This window comes from Triturus cristatus, chromosome 4_1 (genome assembly GCF_964204655.1).
Source record: "Triturus cristatus chromosome 4_1, aTriCri1.1, whole genome shotgun sequence".
NCBI lineage: Eukaryota > Metazoa > Chordata > Amphibia > Caudata > Salamandridae > Triturus > Triturus cristatus.
In genome coordinates, this window is record NC_140585.1 from 484,026,370 (window position 1) to 484,047,493 (window position 21,124).

The window sequence follows — 21,124 nt, forward strand, 5'->3', positions numbered from 1 at the left end:
ACTCTGCTAAATACCTTCTTCGCCTAGGTCTATCACTGCTCTGTCTGTGCACCATGTTTGCCTTGCACCAATTTGTCACTGATTATAGACAGACGCAAATGAGTGTTTTTTATATATATATATATATATATATATATATATATATTCACTGAAAAAACCATAGGTTTCACACACGTTATAGTTAGGAATTAGCATTTAAAAAACCTTAGAAATTCAGTGAAAAAACCATAGGTTTCACACATGTTATAGTTAGCTGGACCTTTTACTCGTAAAAAACCAATGAAATTGCCCCGTTATAGTTAGTTCAGCTAACTATAACTCGCGCGCCCGCAATGCACTGCTGATGACGTCACATATTACATCACTCATGACATGGTCAGTGACATCACTCATGACATCTCAAATGACATCACTGATGACATCACTGATGACATCATCCAGTGAATGTGGGTTTTTCTGAAAATTAAATATGTTTTATATATGTATATCTCAAGGTCGATGGAAGAATAAATGGGTATATAAGTGTCTAAATGGATGATTTGTTTTTGAAAAATTGATTGTTTAACTGACTGATTAAGTGTATCATAGTGAATACATGTTTTAGTGAGTAATGTTTAAATATGTATATATCTGTATCAGTCTCTCACTTTGTGTATAAGTGGCTGCATGGGTTGGTGAGTAGCTACATGGGTGTCTATATAGGTTATTAGTTGGTTTTTTGAGTATCAGTCTGAGTGTCTGCATGGTTCGGTGGGGGGTATTACGTAGTGCACAGGTGCATGAATGAGTGACTCACTGTTTGTATGTGTTGAACAGACCATGTGTGCAGGACTGCATGGGTGGATGAGTGTGTGTATGGGTGTGTTAGTGAGTGAATGACTGTCTCAATAGTGTCTTTATGAGTAACTACATATGTTTAAAACTAGTATATGTGACTATTGGTGTATATATGTGAGTATATGCAAGGGTGAGAGATTGGAAGAGTTCCTGTATGAATAAGTATGTGTTTCTATAAGTGATTGTTTAAAAGACTAAGTATGTGTAAGTTTCCGTAGAAGTAAGTATGGTGGTGTGTGTATAACTGTATATGCAAGTAAATGTATGTTTGATTCTTTATTAGTACGAGTGACTATGTGTGTGAGTAACTCTATGGATGAGTGGCATTGTGTAACAGGATGTATAGGTGTATGAGTACATATGATGAGTGAGTACATGTATGAGTGACTGTATTGGACTGTTGGTGAATGAGTGGATGTGTATGTGGATCTTAGAATTACTGAAGAGGTTGTTGTAACTGGTATTGGTATGTCCTTTGTTTTGAAAATTTTAGTCTCTATTTTTGAATGTGTGTGTCAAAGGTTATATTAGGGTGAGAGGAGGTCTGCCACTCTATCACAAGGATGATGTCATCAGTGATGTCATCAGTGATGTCATCAGTGATGTCATGAGTGATGTCACTGACCATGTCATGAGTGATGTAATATGTGACGTCATCAGCAGTGCATTGCGGGCGCGCGAGTTATAGTTAGCTGAACTAACTATAACGGGGCAATTTCATTGGTTTTTTACGAGTAAAATGTCCAGCTAACTATAACATGTGTGAAACCTATGGTTTTTTCACTGAATTTCTAAGGTTTTTTAAATGCTAATTCCTAACTATAACGTGTGTGAAACCTATGGTTTTTTCAGTGAATTTGTACGGTTTTTTAAACCCTTAGACACTTATATACCCATTTATTCTTCCATCGACCTTGAGATATACATATATAAAACATATTTAATTTTCAGAAAAACCCACATTCACTGGATGATGTCATCAGTGATGTCATCAGTGATGTCATTTGAGATGTCATCAGTGATGTCATGAGTGATGTCACTGACCATGTCATGAGTGATGTAATATGTGACGTCATTGGTTTTTTACGAGTAAAATGTCCAGCTAACTATAACATGTGTGAAACCTATGGTTTTTTCACTGAATTTCTAAGGTTTTTTAAATGCTAATTCCTAACTATAACGTGTGTGAAACCCATGGTTTTTTCAGTGAATTTGCAAGGTTTTTTAAATGCTAATTTTTTTTTTTTTTTTTTTTTTTCTAACATATTTTTAATTTAATTATCTTACCTTTTATAAAGACTATGATTAAATTTTAAAAATCTTTAATATTTTTTTTTAAATATATTTTTTAAAATAAACATGTAAAATTTATTTGCAGTACTTTTTTTTAAAAAAAAATATTTTTTTAGTACGCGTACCGTAAGCTCACGGTAAGCGTACGGTTTACGCAACGTCCGTAATCTATCTACGCTGCTTGCGTATAGTTACGCACTTTGCGTAGCCGCGCGTACTGCGCGTGGGACGCGTGCGCGCTTACGCCACACGCGCACGTTACGCGGAAGTGTCGGGGAGTGACTGTTATGCGCATGCGCGCAAGCGCGTGTCTTTTTTACGCGCATGCGCACTGTTTGCCGTAAGCGTACCGTAAGCGTACCGTAAGCGTACGGTAGGTCATGTGATCATGAAACACAACTTTTGATTGGTTGAAACTACTTTCAGTTCTAGAACTAAAACATGCTTCTATTAATTTACACATACAGCCTAGTTTTTATTCTAGAATGGTATGAAACAGCCAATCAGTTCTTTTTGTTTTGAAAAAAATATGTATGCCTCCATTTCCAAACTGTCTTTCTTTTCATATTGCCATTCTACTGAAAGACACCTCCTGAGTGCATCCAGTTCTCCTTTGAAGATGTTCACAGTGTGGATTGTAGGGCACAGCTATGTCTTCTGGAGTGAAAAGTTTGCAGAGAAAACAGGTATGGTGAGAGACCTTGCTTTGCCAAATGTAGACATTAAATGGATTGGTCAGAGAGGGTTAAAGTGGCACCAATTGATGCCATTGGTGAAATCCTTCATTCAAATCCAACACCCTGACCTCATAATAGTGCACTGTGGTGGCAATGACCTAGGCACTTTGACTGGGGTAGGTCTGGAAATGCTTATGAAGGACACCTTTGCACAACTGTTTACACTTTTCCCTAAAACTGCCTTTGTGTTTTCCAACATATGCCAAAGGCAAAAATGGAACTGGTCCAATCATTTCTGTCCACAGATTGACAAAGCAAGAAAGCACGTCAACAAATCTGTTTCTGCTTTCCTCCGTGACTATGGTATGGGTGCCATTTACCACAACAACTTGCGTTATGACATGCAAGACATTTATAGAGGAGATGGTGTGCACTTCAATGATGAAGGGAACAGAGTCTTCCTCTTGAACCTTAGACTCTGCATCGGTACTTACTTGTAGGTACCACTAAAAAATCACTTCATAAACACAACGGCTCTTTTTAGAGCCCCCTAATATCTAAACTCTTAAATCTGCTTTTCATTTATTTATTTTTTTTTTTTTTACCGTACGCTTACCGTAAGCTTACCGTACGCGTACCCCGTGATTTTTTTTAAAATCAATAAATGTTTTTTTTGTACTTTTCTGTCCTTCTTTGACCCCCTTACAAATGTTAGGGGGTCTGTAACTCTCCTCATTGCCCCCTTTCCTTGTTTTCACTCTTTTTTTTCAGAGTGAAATACACAAAATGGCGGCCGCCGCTTCCTCGATTCGAATGTTTACTAAGATCTAAGAGCCAATCAGAATCGCGCTCGCGCACGCCACCGTACGCTTACCGTAAGCGTACGGTAAGCGTACCGTAAGCGGGCTCAGATATATATATTGATTTAAAGGCTATTTTCTCAGAATCTACTGAACAGATTTACACCAAACCTACAAAAGGCACTTCCTTGACCTAGGGACTACCTCTCTGCCAAATTTTGAGTAATTCTGTTCAGCCGTTCGGGCTGTAGCTCGTTCTAAAGGTCCTATGGAAAAATGCATGGGAAAAACGCGTTTTGGGACCCCCCTTTTATCTCAGCCCCCGCTAGACGGATCCCCCCGAGACTTTCAGGGTAGGAGCGGAGCGTAGCGCCCCACCTATTTCGAGAAATTCGCGAGGATTCATCGACCGGCGCCAAAGTTATTCAAAATAGAATGTTGCGGATTTCCTATGGAAAAGGGGTCCTAACTATAACTACCTACTGGCGACCGCCAGTAGGTAATATATATATATATATATTACCTACTGGCGGTCGCCAGTAGGTAGTTATAGTTAGGACCACGTTTCCATAGGAAAACCTCAACATTCTATTTTGAATAACTTTGGCGCCGGTCGATGAATCCTCCCAAATTTCTCAAAATAGGTGGGGCGCTACGCTCCGCTCCTACCCTGAAAGTCTCGGGGGGATTCGTCAAGCGGGGGCTGAGATAAAAGGGGGGTCCCAAAACGCGTTTTTCCCATGCATTTTTCCATAGGACCTTTAGAACGAGCTACAGCCCGAACGGCTGAACAGAATTACTCAAAATTTGGCAGAGAGGTAGTCCCTAGGTCAAGGAAGTGCCTTTTGTAGGTTTGGTGTAAATCTGTTCAGTAGATTCTGAGAAAATAGCCTTTAAATCAATATATATATCTGAGCCAGCTTACGGTACGCTTACCGTACGCTTACGGTAAGCGTACGGTGGCGTGCGCGAGCGCGATTCTGATTGGCTCTTAGATCTTAGTAAACATTCGAATCGGCCGAAACCAGGATGCGGCGGCCGCCATTTTGTCTCTCGCACTGAGAGTGATTTAAAGCCCAAAAACATATAAAGGGGCTGTTTTGACAACTCCCTCCCACATAGTCATGTTGAGGGAGTCCACAAACATCCCCCAAGAGCAAAAACGGTTTTATTTTTTTTTCGGCAATTTCGCGGGGTACGCTTACCGTACGCTTACCGTAAGCGTACGGTAAAAAATTAAAAATAAAAAAAACACTATCCACACTTACCCCACCCCCTGTGCTTTTGGTGGCCGAAGCCCACCATATGTACAGGGCTTATTATTAGGTAAAAAAAACTAAATTTTGGCAACATGAAATTATAAAATTGAAATAAAAAAAACACTATCCACATTGACCCCACCCCCTGTGCTTTTGGTGGCCGAAGGCCACCAAATGTACAGGGCTCATTAAAGTTGATAAAAACCGTGCATATATATATATATTCACTGAAAAAACCATAGGTTTCACCCACGTTATAGTTAGGAATTAGCATTTAAAAAACCTTGCAAATTCACTGAAAAAACCATAGGTTTCACACATGTTATAGTTAGTGGAAATTTTACTGATAAAAAACCAATGAAATTCCCCCGTTATAGTTACTGTAGGCAACTATAACTCACGCGACCGTAATCCTCTGCTGATGACATATGTGTCTTTATGAAAAAAAATATTTGTAATATATGTATAGCTAAAATTTAATGGAAGAAGACATGGGCAAATAAGTGTCTAAATACAGTATTAGCATCAGCAGAGGATTACGGTCGCGTGAGTTATAGTTGCCTACAGTAACTATAACGGGGGAATTTCATTGGTTTTTTATCAGTAAAATTTCCACTAACTATAACATGTGTGAAACCTATGGTTTTTTCAGTGAATATATATATATATACACACACACATGTACATCCATCGGGGTATTAATTTCCATTCTGTGACAATCTATACATATTTATATATTCAATCCTGGGCAACTCGTCAGCGAAATATGGCCTATGAGGAGCTGTAAACTCCTCCCACATTGTGAAGGTCACCTGTATTCCTTTCCTTGTTTTGTATACGCCCTGGTGATTGCAGTTCCACTTGAGCGACTGGAGTTTATAATTAGGATTTGGCTCCTCTTTCATTCATTAAAGACAAACCCGTCTCATTGATATTTAATGCACCGGTTATTCGTAATAGCGAAGACGCACATTCTGCAGCTGGATGAAAATCATTCCCTTCTTGATTTTAGCTTGACTTCAATGGTCCTTGAATTAAATATTGAGGCAGTCGATATGGCGAACAAGGCACATGATGGCAGCTAAAAATGTACCAGTGTTTTCTACTAGTACCACGTATGTTCTGGCAATTCTCACTGAATGTGTCCTTGAAATAATATTTGAACTAAGTCGCATATATAGCTGCGCTGAGACGTAGACTAGATAAAATGTTCCATTTGCTGCAGTTGCCTTGTCATTATGGTCTTAGCTTTTTTGCAACCCATCAGTTTTACTGGCATCGCAAACTATAAAAACGAGCCATAATTGTATAGTCGTGTGCCAAGATTCCGTGGAAGTTAGTATTACAGAGCAATACTTATTACATTCATTTGTCACCACATAATTATCACAAATAGTGGCTATAAATTGCATTTATTCTCGTTTCCAACTGCAGTGTCAGTTTTATACTGCGAGGACCCGGGATGCCAGTCTCTTGGAAGTGGGGCTAGAAACTGAATCCAGTTAAATATTAAATGTCATTAAATTAGCTGGGATTGTAAACGGTGTGAAACGTATTTGTTTCAGCCCAGATGTTAAATACAAATGCATGTTTACCTTATTTTTTCCCTTAAATTATAGTTGAGTTTGGATGATGTGGAAAAAGATTGTGCCATGGGCGGTCATTTTCTAGGAGTCCTGTAGTCTGCGTTCCTTTTGCCCTGGACTTGAGCGGAAGCCACAAGAATTCCGCACCATTCAGCAGTGCTGCCAAAGTCGGCATTACAACTGCTCCATGTACAGATAGATCTGTGTGTGCTATAACGAGACTTCCTCTGTGGCAGCATTATGGGTTTTTAAGTGCATTTTAAGCATCTATAGAATGAGTGATATTCTATTTAAGGTACTGTCATTATCGATAAATCCTATGAGTAAAGGGTATTTATAGTACAAAATCTACAGTATGTCAGGGGATCTCATTAACTTGTGTGGTTCTAGTCTAAAATTATATTATCTTAAATGGAACTTTGGCGATTCAGTTTCTATTACTACACTGTGTTGAGAAAGCAGTTGTACATCCGTAGCTGAAGTCTGAGGAATTAAGCAGTGTCAAAAGCCATTATCACAGAAGGGTGTAGCAATTTGACAGCTAGGTAGGAGCTCAGAGGTAGAACTTCCCACTAGGCTATGTAGCCCCTGGACCCAATCCAGCTAGTAGTCCCACGCTCCTCCCACACCATTTAAGCCATGAACGCCCACCAGGATGGGTACCTGCCTTGTAGTGGGCTCCTTGGTTTGCCTGAACAGCTAGATAGATGGCTATTGAATGGCACAGATCCATGCTGTGCACTGCAGCAGGGGAGTCTCACTATTGGCCCCGTCCCCGCTTCACACTACAACTCACTAGACCTACTCAATTGACCATAAGCAGCCTGGCGGTCTGAGTAGGTTGTATGGGTTCCCACATGCGTTACAGAATGCTTTGTGATTGCTTGTGTAATGTCCATGGGCTCAATGCCCTCCCTTGCAGCCTCACTCAGACGCATGCCTGCCCATCATTGCATCGGACCAGCCTGGGAGATGCAGGCTCTGTGGGTTTTCAAGAGGAGAGTTAGAGGGAATGGACCTAGGCAACACCCTCTTTAAAACACTATTTCCACAATGAATGGTTAGGTCTTCTTTCAAGGAGGACCTAAACGGTCTTTTTACTCCTACGTCTCGCAGGGATCCACAGATATTTGTAAAGAGTGCCTCACCCACAACCTATTGTGGCATGCTTCATCATTGGCAATCTAGCCACACCAGGGTAGATGAATACTACCCTGGTGAACTCAACCAATCATGGGAGTACTTAGATAAGAAGTTGCTGGATGATAGCAGGGATCCCTATGTATAATAAATATATATCTGAAGGTATAGCCTAAAGGGATTTCCCTTACACTGCGAGTAGCCCAAATATGATTAAAAATAAAGAGTTTGAATGTTTGATGATGGTCAATGGGTTCATCCAGCCAATAGATTTTGTCAACATGTTTTGTCCAATTTCAAATTGCCATAGGTGTCTGTGGCCATCTTCAAGGCCCCTACAATCCCTGCCTATTTTTTGTCCTTATTTCCTGCACATTTATGAAGCATAAGAATCTTATACCTGCGGGTATTTTTGTTATACCTCTGGATCCATGCCTTCATCCACCAGCTTCTTATCTAAGAACTCCTGTGATTGGTTGAGTCCACCAGCGTGTTATTCACCTACTTTAATGTGGACTGTTAGCCTATGAAAAATAAAGCACAATAAATTGTGGGTGAGGCGACCTTTCCAAATATATATGGATCCCTGTGGGACTTAGGAGTACAAATACTCTTTATGTTCTCCCTGAAAGAAGACCTAGGCATTTATTGTGATTTAGTAGTCCAGCTGGAGGGAGAGTCTTTCGCGGATGACTTTGATGGACCCTTAGCAAGAGGGGAGTGCCCATCCTTCATTATCGTTAACTATTTCAATGGTGTTCACAGGGAAGCAGCCATGTTGTCAATGTGGACTCTCCAAGAGGAAATCTAGTCTGCACGACTATTGGATATACTATTTAGTGATGTGGAGGCCATTATTAATGAGGAAAATGTTTCCCTCAAACAAGTATCAATCAAACTGAACACAGCGCAATAATAAATTTGCCATTCTGTGCCTGCAGTGAAATAATACAGTTATGAAATACACTCCAAGCAACTTCTTAGAAGTATGCCTCATCTCATAATGGCTGTCCTTAAAATGTAATGATGGAGTACCTATATGTTTAACTACAGTTGCAACTCCCAAAGCAATGACTACCTTATCTAATGGTGCGTTCAGTGAGGGCTGTGGCGGCTTAAAAGGCCAGCTGACTGTTGCAGGAATGTCTTCCTTCGTTTGTGGACTCCGATAAGTACATCTGATCATTTAAATGCGTACATTGTCTAGTCATTCTTTGTGAATGCATTTAAATAAATGTTTTGTGGCTCCTCGTACCTATTAAATTAATTGGGTTTATTAATCAATGACATTTGCCCTCATGCCTGTATTCCAGTACCTGTTGAACTCTGCTAACACATTTTAAATAAATGTTTCTATTTCCTTTCTGTTTTAGAGTGGACAGAATAAAATCTGAAAATACACCGCCTCAAGAAAGAAATAATATTTTAAATCACAAGTTACTCATTAAACCCGAGGTACAGAACAACCACAAAAACAAGGAAGTAGTAACCAAAATTGAAGAAAAGAAAGCTTTGGAAGCTGAAAAGTATGGCTTTCAGAAAGAAGGCCAAGAGAGACCACTAACTAAAATCAACAGTGTAAAGGTGCAGTCTTCTCCCTTGGAATACGAGAACCCCATTCCCGGGGGGCCTTATAGGACCCAGCATGTGAATGGCCCGGAAAATACTGTCCCTGATGGTCGCCTTGTAGACGGTGGTAGTGGAGACCATCAGCGGGCCATCCCCTCGCATGGGGAACCTGTCCGGATCATACAGAGAACCAATTCTATGCAGCAGTTGGAGCAGTGGATAAGGACTCAGAAAGATAAAGGACAAGAGGAGGAGTCAATGGGGTGAGTAACTTGTGCAGCTGCCCTTCCTCTCAAACCCTGCAAACAGTATTTACGATAATGATCAGTGTTGATGCGTTGTAGGAACGGCCATTTGTTCTGAACCACTGTATTAAGTTTTCAAGGTGGTATCTGTACACATAAATGACCATTAATATATTTTTGCTTTCTTAGCATAATCTTAATTCCTTTCACTCCCTCAGAGGCTGCTATGTTTACAAAGCTAATGATGGTCCTCCAAAGAGCATGCTGAGATCTGTGGTGCCTCCGTTATGTGCTTGTGATTAGAGAAAAGCAAGAGCCGTATTGTAGAGTCCTACTTATTGTCGTTAATGCCTTTTAAAAGTAACTTTAATGAAAACCTTCCTATGTCACCCAGTTACCTTGAACAAATCCGTAACTCACGAGAATGTCAGCATCTAATTAACAGCACAGTTTCATGTGTGAATTCCTTTTCAAACCAGTGGAGTATGTAGGTCAGTGTCACATCATGTTATAAACTGCTTAAAATGAGTACCAAGTGTTCCAGGGCAACAGCGGGTCAGTTTGGGAAAATGTTGGTATGTATAAAAAAAACTAGTAAGTAGAATTCCGAGGATGCCACGTTTCCAAGTCCACCCCAACTGGCCCTATTCTATTCATGCTGCAGATAAAATACTGAAATACAGGAAAGATGTTCTAATTGGGTAGTGATTGTGTATGCACAGATTGGCATTATTTTTTTAATTAGTCCTATCAAGAGGAGCGTTTAACTAAAAAAGAATTGTACGTGCCCTATTGATGCCTCTATTCCCATTTTCAACCACTTTACCCGAGAGGCATAGAAAAGGGCTGGTTGAACTGAAGGAGTAAAGAAAATAGCGTGGCTTTTTGAAACAAGTGTTTTTTGTCATTGATAAAATAGTGGTGTAAGCGTACAGGATTTTTTTCTCAAATTAGAATAACCATTTTTTGTGATCCTTTGGCGGAACCCGACTATTTAATTAAAAGGTATTTAATGGCGGCCTGAGTATAATTTTACATCAGCTAATTAACACTTCCAGTTTATTGCTTTAATCCCCGCTTCCTCTGCAGTTATTTCTTGTAGTCTTTCAACTACCATTGGCCCATATATAGGTTATTCTCCCCCCAGAGATTGGATTCCTGCTAAAGGCATGTCACATATATTTAGGTTTTTATTCCCCAGAGGCTGGGTTCCTACAAAAGGCATGTTCAATATATATAGGTTTTTCTCCCACAGAGGCTGGATTCCTGCAAAAGGCATGTCTCGCTTTTTGCGTACACTTCCAGTTCTCCCTCTTATGATGTTGGGGTGATGAGTCATCCGGATAAAGGGGAATCTTTTTTTATCATTGCTGGTGGAGTCACTCTTAAACATTATTGGCTACACCGCCCCTTGAGTCTACTGCTGAAACCTCCATGAACCTCGTGGGCACCGCAGTGCAAAAGACGTAACCTGAATGACTGCCATGTCAGTCGAATGCCCAAGATGCCTTCTCCTAGGTGCTAACCTACTACACATGCTGTGGTCTTGCCCTCTACTTTTAACTTATTGGTGCGCGATTTCAGAAACACTCACTACCTGCACCAACACAGAGGTACCTACCACGTGGGAGGTCTGTATCCTGGGGTTTTATAAAAGAAATTAGGCCAATAAAGCGAGCTCCAGATTTCCTGACCTAGGCCTCATAACAGCGAAACGACTTATAACTAAGAGATGGAAGCACAAGGATCCACCTGAGGTATTACATTGGGTGAAGTCCCTAGCAGTATGGGCACAGGCGGAGAGCACCACCCTGCACAGGGAAGAAACGGCAGGGTTGCGAAAGTATCCCATTGCACAGACCTGGGATGATATGCTCAGAACTCTCATGCGCTCTAATGCCACTCTGCAGGTACCTCCCAAACAGCAGGCGGGACCTAGTGCCTGACATGTCACCTGGAAGTAGAAGATGCGCTGCATCCGTATGTTAACCCAACTACAGCTGTTGGATTAGACACAAGCCTCGCATTCCTTAAAGATGCTAAACGGAAGCACATGTAGCCCTAACAAGCATGCACCCGCATAGAAAACAGGAGCGGCGGCCCGCGTTCATTACCTGCACACTAACCTAGACATGACTGTACCCAAATGGCACACTAGGCACTGGATACATATTCCCTCAGTCAATTGATGTTGCTTTTTTGTTTTGACTTATTATTTGTTGTTAAAGGATGTGGTTGAAATATTATAAAAGAAGATATCTAATGAACAGATACGGCATTTATATATATATATATATATATATATATATATATATTGATCTGTTTGCCCATGAAGCGTTGTATGATGCAGTTCAAGAGTTGAGTTTAAATATGAACAACATTCTCCTATAAGCATTGATGTTTTCTCGCATTACTGACCGCTGTTATGTAGAAGCACACCAAACACTTTTACTCTAGCCCCCGATTGGAGATAACAGAATGTGCGGGCCGTGGGTGCCCAGGGCGACCTATAACTGCGTGAGCATTCTTATGCTGTGGACACGAAAAACACCATAGCTATGAGAAGGAAATGTTTTGATTTATATGAACAGTGTCATAAAACAAGTGATGTTATTACGAATGCGGTATCTATGGATGCTTGAAAACTTATGTAATGGAAAAGATAAAATGTAATAGATGTTTAAAAATGACTGCCATGTCAGTGCCACAGGGTTCTGCTCGATTACCAAGGAAGTTGTGTGAGCCCTACCTGGTGATCCCAACTCACTCATCAGATATGCATATGAGCTATACAAAAGTGTTTTCGACTGTAATTATTCAGAATGGGTCATACTTCAATCGATTTGCAAGTCCTTCATATCCTTGCAGTGGAGTCCGACACTTCCAAGGAGACTTGGATTGTAATGTGACTGGCTGCCATTTAACAGTCTCTTGATGTCTGAAGCAATAGCTTCGTGTGTCAGCTGCTTTCTTCATAGGTGACAGGTTGATGCCTATGAGTTGTTCTGCACCACGATGAAATGAACAAATTGGATTTATAGCCTTTGATGAAAATCCTTTTTAATGAAATATTTGATGTTGTGGTGCAGGCAGAAGCTATATTGAAAAAATGATTCCACCTGGTTACTTGCAGTGTAAGTGCCACATGTATTACTGGAACTGACCAGCTGCTGCTAAATCAGACCCAAACCAGAATAGAGGGTTTCACTCCATGTCATGTGTGTAATAGAAGAGCTTTAGATTTATAAATACAAGGTTACTATTGCTCAAATCTCTCAAATGGTGCAGACCTTTTTCAACAATATTCTGTGTGGTTGGTGTCTGAGCTGGTAATTAAAGCCACCGCAAAAAATTAATTAGTGAGCAAATGCCCAGAAGGTAAAACCGATGTTACTCAAATGACTAAATTACTTTTATTAATATTTCCAGAACGTTGAAATTATAGGACTTCAGTTCTATTGATGTGGGCGAAAAGTATGCGTTTTTTATTATTTCATCCTTTCATAATATTACTTAAGCCACATTCTACTCTTTTTTTTGTCTATCATTCCACGCTAGACAGAGACTAGCGATACTTGGCTGAGACTGCAGTGGGAACTGTCCAGCCAAATTATCAGGTCAGGTCTGCTCTAGATGAACACATAGCGTGGCATTTGGGATTGTTGTTGCATTAGACGTCCTTTGAATGGAAAAAGCATGTTTTATTCTTGACACCTATACTTATGTTTTTGAAACAGTTATCATTAGTAATAGTATATTTTGGCTATTTATCATAGAACTCTTTGTAACAATTTGCAATTTTTTAACAGAAGCATTAATAAAATAGCCATATAAAAGATTCTCTGGTTATACATCTGTGTACAGCATTTTTATGAAGAAGAGAGCTATAAGGTAGTTCAAAACTGGGGGAAGAAATTGCATGCATGGGAATTGTTTGGTCATTTGCTGCCCTTTCTAAACAGCGTATTTATGATTTAAATTCTTTACTTTCATTTAATTTCAGCTAGGCCAATTAAGGCTAGAATAGCTATTGTCTTTATCTTGTACGATTGGAGGGCCATAGTCTCCCTTTAGTGGTTTGATCGCCAATATACTTAAAAATAATCAAACAGTTTGTCTATTACCCTTATTATGAGTAAGACCCTAAATCCATATTAAACATATACTTTCTAACTACATAGGGATGATTTAGACCATGTAATCAAACATTCAAGCCCTGTAATTAATATGCAGAACTAATTCTTTTTATAATTTGTCAGTATATTAGATAGTTATATTACATATAAATGGGCTTAATATGTGCATTGAGTAGGTATAATATTTGTAGAAATGAGTTGTAGAGATTACACCATAATTCACGAATACAGTGTTTTTATTTTTCTTGTATCTGCAGTTATGATCCAGTAATTTATCTTTACATTTTCATTTTTTAAGTCTGTCATAAGTATTTTAAATCAGCCAGCACATCTTCCCTTTGAAGACAATGGCTTTTTCTTGACTTTTTGAAGTCTTCTTTAGAGCTCTGTGTCTCTAGTACAAGTTCATCACGTGGTCTATAAACTACCCCAAACATCATTGTGGTTTGTCTAAATGTCTCACTGCAGTCTGAGATGGTGTCTGTTCCTTGATCCGTATGGTATTGGTCAAATGTTAATAAAGTGAACATGACAGACATTTATGGCCAAATGTTCAAATAAACCATTAATTCGTGAAGGCTATTATGCCCATCAGTGTAACTACAAATGATGAAATCATGATAAATTCATCTTGAATTGGAATAACTGTAAGAACATTTTCATGAAGTTTAAAGAAAAACTGTGATCACCAATTTCTGAAGAAAGTTTATAAGTGGTGTGACATTTTATACCCTGCTGATGCAACAAAAATAACTCTCTTAACTTGTGTTGGAAAGAGTTATGACATGACTGATGTAATTGGAAGGCTGTCTTGAAAAGATACAACTTTTGAAGTCAATCTAGAAAGGTATGGAATTCTAAATGCGCCCTAAAGTCCTTTTTTGAGGGCACTTTTGCACAGGTCCATTTCAATAAATCCACTAGTATTTTTTCTTTCCTGTGGCACCTTTGCTAACCCTCCCTCCCCTAGATATTTAAAAACCTTTATCTAGTATGCCTCCACCTTTCCCTACAATGTTTCATTTAATATCCCTCCAACTCACTCCAATTGTTTAATATACTTTAAAAACAGAAAATATCTGGCATCCTGCCCTTTGTGCCTTCCATACTTTCTGCTAGCTACTATCCTTTCTCGATTCCAGAGTGGGGTGCCAGTGCCATGCTGAGAGGGGATCTTTAAAAACATCTTTAACTTTTACTGCTGAGTGCGTTTCCATGTCGGTCAATAGGTATGCTCAGATTATGGCTGATCGTGATGACAGCAGATTATCTAGCCTCCCTTATTCTCTAGCCTGCCTTGGGTCTGTTGAGAAACTACAGGAATACAAAGTGAAACCAACATTCTTAATACAATTGCATTAGTAGGCAGTTGGCAATCCTTGTCCCTATCCAAACTCTGGAGATTGCATTTGAGGCAGTAATCAAAATGTTAATAGCCGCATCACTCACAGGTCTCTTTAAGTGAAGCTTTTCTTTGCCCATGAGCTGGATATCCTCAATTGTGCCTGCAAATATTCTCTGCAGCCTTGTGAAAGTCTTTGGATGAAACACGTGTCTGCTGTCTGTTTGTACTGAAGACAACATCGATCGGACCAGATCAACCAGAGAATGTGAATGTCTGTGCAAAGAATAAAACACCCATTATGTAAATCTTTAGGTTATAAGATTATTACATTAGACTGTACAGTATAACCGAGTTCTTCTTAATGTGCTTCGGTATTGTGTTGATTGTCTATTGCCGACCTGGGGCTCCTGTGTTCTGGCTACTAGACCCAAGGTTAACTAATCAAACTGAGATTATCTTTGTGGATCAAAATGTGCAATAAGTCGCAAATTTAAAGACACCTAAGAAGCTGTCCTACTGACAAAGGCAAAACACAATTAAGGTATCAAAAACATATCCACATTTATTTATATTAGATTCATAATTTTAATCAGACTATAAATAAAAATAAAGCACATCCCACTCCACGCACACTCAGTCATTCAAACAATCAGACTCATACCCACACATACTCATATGTCCTGAGACTTAAGAATCCCATATTCGAGACATCGCAAATAAAGAAGCACGATGACAAGTGGACAAATATCTCAATATAAACATTAATACAGCAAAAAACAGAAATGGTTTTGAATGAAGACAACGGATAAAAGATGATTATGACAAATAAAAACAACAGTATGTAGTTAGATAATCCATAGTATTGAGATCTGATAATTCAGAAATTAAACTTGAAATTTCATCCTTAACGTTTATGGTCCACAATGTTGTTTCAGCGCCGATGCGCGTTTCGGTGATTGACCCCAGGCAGGGTCTCGCCTTTATCAGGGCGCATAAACCAGATGCAATGGCCATGGGACGTGCCTAGGGTAAACATAACAATAATTGGACACAATACAATATCATGGGTCAAAAAAGCCATTGATGGGCATTATTAATAAGAGACCCAGAGAAGAAAGTCAGGAGGCACAGCTTCTAATAAGGTTGTACACATAAACTTGGGTACCTAGTGCACACTAAACATAGGTGGGAGATGGCTGAAGTGGAAAACAAGAGTACAGAATAGCAATGCCGACACCTCGTCAGGAATAGGTGAAAGAAAGATGGAGTGTTCTAACGGTGCTCTCCGGATTTTCATAAAATTGAAATCGGGTACACAAGAAAACGATGCCAATAGTACTAGTGTGTGAAAAGACATGCAAACATGAAATAAAAGGTGAAAAGATAGAGCCCACGCCGCACAACAATGAGACAAGCAGACTGTAATACCTGGGCTTCAGATGGAGCGGGCCAATCAACAGCAGATAAGGTTCGAATGTAAAAACAGTAGGAACCAAGAGTGGAACCTGGTAAACAGTAAATAGAAGTGAGTACTGAGAATATAAAACAATAAATGGATAAGAAAAAAGTAAACTAAAACAGGAAAAAGATTCTAACCATAAACGTTTAGGATGAAATCTCAAGTTTAATTTCGGAATTATCAGATCTCAATACTATGGACTATCTGACTACATACTGTTGTTTTTATTTGTAATAATCATACTGTTGTTTTTATTTGTCATAATAATCTTTTCTCTGTTGTCTTCATTCAAAACGATTTCTGTTTTTTGATGTATTAATGTTCATATTGAGATATTAGTCCACTTGTCATCGTGCTTCTTTATTTGCGATGTCTCAAATATGGGATTCCTAAATCTCAGGACGCACGAGTATGTGTGGGTATGAGTCTGATTGAATGACGGAGTGTGCGTGGAGTGGGATGTGCTTTATTTTTATTTATTGTCTATTTAATTAAAATTATGAATCTAATATAAATACATTTAGATATGTTTTTGATAACCTTCATTGTGTTTTGCCTTTGTCAATAGGCCAGCTTCTTAGGTGTCTTTAAATTTGCGACGTATTGCGCATTTTTGTTCCACACAGGCAGAGAATCGCTGTTTGAGTAGTTTGCATATATCCCCTGTTTCTCTACCTCTATCATACCTAAGGGGCCCCCTCTGTCTGAGTGGTTACTACACCCTAGGTGGCAGGGATTTTATAGCAAGAAAGCACCATATCAAGATTGAGTTTGCTACTCTTATTGACATCCCCCAATTTATTTGTGCAGTTTTTGATGGGTGTGTTTTTTGGCATAGCCACCACTGCTTAGTTCATCTTATACAGGGTACTTGGGTAGGCATCCACTGATAGGCTTTGCCGTCTCTCATTACATTAAGGGCTGTCCTTTACGTTATTTTTTTCACAGTGGCGGACTCTTTTTTAACCAGATTCCATATACTTGACAAGTCAATTAGGAATCTGCTGATGCCTTCTATCCTCCTTACTTAATGACCAACATTCATTTCAGTTATTACCACACTAATATGGTAGTTAAGGGAGCCGAGAACCTGTGATGTGTATTGAGGGATACAGACTTAAAAAGAAAAACTAACATGTAAATGATACTGTTATGATTGTAGAAATCATCATGTAATTTATTGCTTTCCTCTGCCATCATTGTTTGGTAGTTTCAAATGCAAAAGCTAATGGTACCTGAATAGTTCCTTTGACTAAATGCAGTGATATTAGATAACCCCATTCACTGTCACATTAAACGGGTCACAACTCTAGTCCAAAATGTTTTCCCTAAATGACAGAAAGCTAAAGAAGTCTTATCCCAGGTCTTGTATTGATGGTAAAAAATAACCTTCTTGGGTTTTGTTGGAGATGCTGACACTTTGTGGTATTCTGAGTGAAATTGTTCTGGTTACATATTTTACAAATACTACACCTTTCTTAATACTTCTTGCTCTTTTTGGACTGGACTTCTCAGAGATCATTCAGTTTTCTTGAGTGAGGGTTTTTCCTCCTTTGTTAAAAGTTGGTGCATTGTAAACTATTAGATCATTTGTAAGTATATGGGCGAGCAAGGCACTACAGGAGTCAATGGCCTTTCAATGTTGCAGGATAAAGACAGTAGATATGCTGCCCTGAATTGTTAGAAATTAGAGGACAAGTAATTAGCTCATGTACATTTTGCTTTTCCATTCTGAAAACAGTTTAAGTCTGAGTGAGACTATTGTATGTTATATTATGAAATGCCAGACGAGTACCAATTCTCTCCTATTCCAGTGAAGGTCTATGAAATTCAACTAATGTTAGACTAGAACATGTTGGTCTAAGAGCAAAGATGCAAACTTTTTTGGAGGAGGCAAAACATATATAGGTGGCTATCATGAAACTAGTTGCGAAAAATATTCTTGAGACAACAGCGGATTAATAGAAGATATTTTTAACATTGTGTTAGATTCATTTTTTCCTTTGTGTTGTGACTCCTTTGTGCAGTCAGGTCTAAATATAGCAGCTTGGGATGTCTATTAGCAGCTGGGTATGCCTTTATCTTCTCTCTTTTTTAATCTAGGTGCATTTGTTAATAATAGATGCAAGTATAGGAAAATGAAGCTTGTTTATCAGATTTTACAATGAGTTATTAATAATTAATTTTTAATATATACAGTTAACGGAGGTTATTATAAACTGTGTCAAAAGGCATTGGTTGAACAATTTTAATATGATATAATTACATGCTCATTAAGTGTCAGGCTTCAGTCCTGCGTGACCTACATGATTTACACCTCACTAATGAGAACTGTTTAATGTGCAAGCTTTGATGTATACATTCACATTTACTGGACAGAATTTGTTAAAATGATTTGTTAACCCTCTTGGTGCAGGACCAGACATTTATGTCCCCTGCACTCCCTCACTGGTGCGGAGGACGTGCATGTCACACCAAGGATAGAAAATCCTTCTGTTGCATGGGTTCCCTCACAGACCCAGATTATTTTTTTCAGTCATTGGACGAACAGTATGCCATGTGCTGTAGGAGAGTGATCCCAGTAGAGATCCATGCCCTATTCTCCAGGAGTGGCTATGGAGAGGAACGGGAAGTCTCCCAGACAATTCCAAATGCACCCCCCATATAAAGAGACATAACAATCTGTCTACCTCCTATCCCCCGACACCCCCCTCACTCTGAGCAGAGGTCTGTTGGGGTTTTACCCTCAATTTGCTCCCCCACTTCTCTTGGAGCAAAAAGGCCTCTAGCCCCAGGGATTTATTTTAAAGAATGGGGTGGCAGTTGCCCATCTTGGTATCAGACCATACCCTCATCCTTAAAGGTAATATTTCTACCCCCCAGAGTCAGCAGTTTGGGGGTTTTACCCCACAAATGACCTTCCCAGTGGGCAGGAGTGCAGGGGGAATGCGGGAGCTGAACGTCCAGTAGGCACAATGGATTTTTATATTTGTAAAAAGACTATGATGGGGCCGGCCGACCTGCCCAGGCTTCAAGCCTTGGCCCAACTCCTGAGACCCCACCAGCTTTTCTGCTCTACCTGGTAGACAGAAAGCCCAATAGACAGCAGGGATTTGTGTATTGATACAAAAAATTAGATGGATCAGCCCAACCTTACAACAGCCAGTACCTTCACCCACTAACTACCCAACAGTCTTTCAGACCCTCCTGGGAGTGCTTATTTGCGGTCTTGCCCCTAAACACTCCCCTCTTTGGGGCAGAAAGCCCACTAGACACCTGGGATTTTTATACTTTAAAAGAAAATGGAGTGAGAGTCCAATCTATCCAGGTATCAGACTGTTGCCACCGGGCCAGACTGCAGGATTTTTACCCAATCTGACGTCACCCCACTCTTACACAGAGGGAAAATAGTTTGCTGGATGCCAGGGTAGATTATTTTTTTTCTTTTCGATGAGTGGAGCTCACCTGCCCTGGCACGCAGCTATACCTCCCAACCCTAAACATTTAAAAGTCTTTAATCCCCCCAGTGGCAATTTGGTAATGGTAATTTCACTCCTTTTTTGGATTGTAAATGTAACCCAGTGTGCATGAAAGAACACATTTTGCAAAATGCCTTCTGAATCACATGATAATATTGGTAATCCCAAATTCAGAGTTACAAAAATAACTATTATTTCTAAATTGAGTATCTTGAGCACATTGTAAAAATGCATAGGTTTTCTTCATGCCCTTTTTCCAGTGATTGGATTTTACCACATAATTGCTTTCAGGGTTGTTACCTAGTGAATCATAATTATAAAATATAATTATAAAATACAGCTCAGTTGTTTGCTCTAGATATCACCTTTTTTAACCATCAACAAGCAATATGTATCCCTGTGAGCAGTTGGGACTGACAGACATAGCACTTAAGTACTTAAGAACACAGTCGACCTACGAAAGCAACCTCATCCACTTGCTCTGTTTTATACATTGGAAAACTGATGTAGTAGCTCAGACTCAAAGATACACATTTAAATATTTTAGCTTTCAGATATGTGATATAAACTAACCAATCAGACTTTAAAATATTTGTTTAGCAAGCACGTATTTGCTCTCCAAACAAGTATTGGCAAAGCCTATATGTCTCGCCTTTCTGACCTATTAGCTTTGACAATGGTTTTTAGCAGTGCTGCAGGGTACCTTAAATGCTGTGTAGGATGGTTAAAGTAAAGATAAAAAAATGTTTACTATGGCACTGACATGCGCGTGCCAACAATTAGATGCAGATACTTTTTTTGTTTGTTTTTAGTTCTAGATCTGAGTCGGATCGGTAACTAACAACAAAACGTTCAGGGCCATGCGGATGGCGGCATGTTTTTAGAAGCAACTTTGTGAAGTGTGGACAACACGGAAGCAACACATAGTGGATGGGAAACACAGGCGCGTCAAGGGGAGGACTGGAGATGCAGGAGCAACATGGATAGGGAAGAGAGACACAGAAGCAACACTGAGAAGTAGAGGGATGCAGCACAAAGAAGCCCATGGGTGAGGGCAACAGGGAGGGGGCGATACAAGCAGATGGGGACAGACAGCAGCACAAGGTGGGAGTGAATTTCACAAGGGACTCTGCTTGAGAAAACACACTTTCTTTGAGTGCCTACATAAAAAGAAAAACTTAGTTCTTTAACATCAAGCATAGACACCACAAACATGGTAAGTTTTTCTGCTACCCAACGGCAGATTGGAGGATTTACTCCCAATATGCTCTCTGGGAAAGGGGCAGAAAGCCCACTAAG

At 39.5% G+C, this 21,124-nt stretch overlaps 1 protein-coding gene across 17 annotated transcripts in view; it reads left to right on the forward strand.

The window, feature by feature from the left end:
* The window catches only part of PLEKHA5 (pleckstrin homology domain containing A5), a 1,155,627-nt gene that overhangs the window by 774,790 nt on the left and 359,713 nt on the right, over positions 1-21,124 (forward strand). For all 17 annotated transcript variants that reach the window (XM_085652691.1, XM_085652692.1, XM_085652698.1 and 14 more), the window contains one exon: positions 8,966-9,424. In XM_085652691.1, coding sequence (XP_085508817.1) covers positions 8,966-9,424 — 459 coding nt within the window. The remainder of the gene's footprint in view (positions 1-8,965; positions 9,425-21,124) is intronic.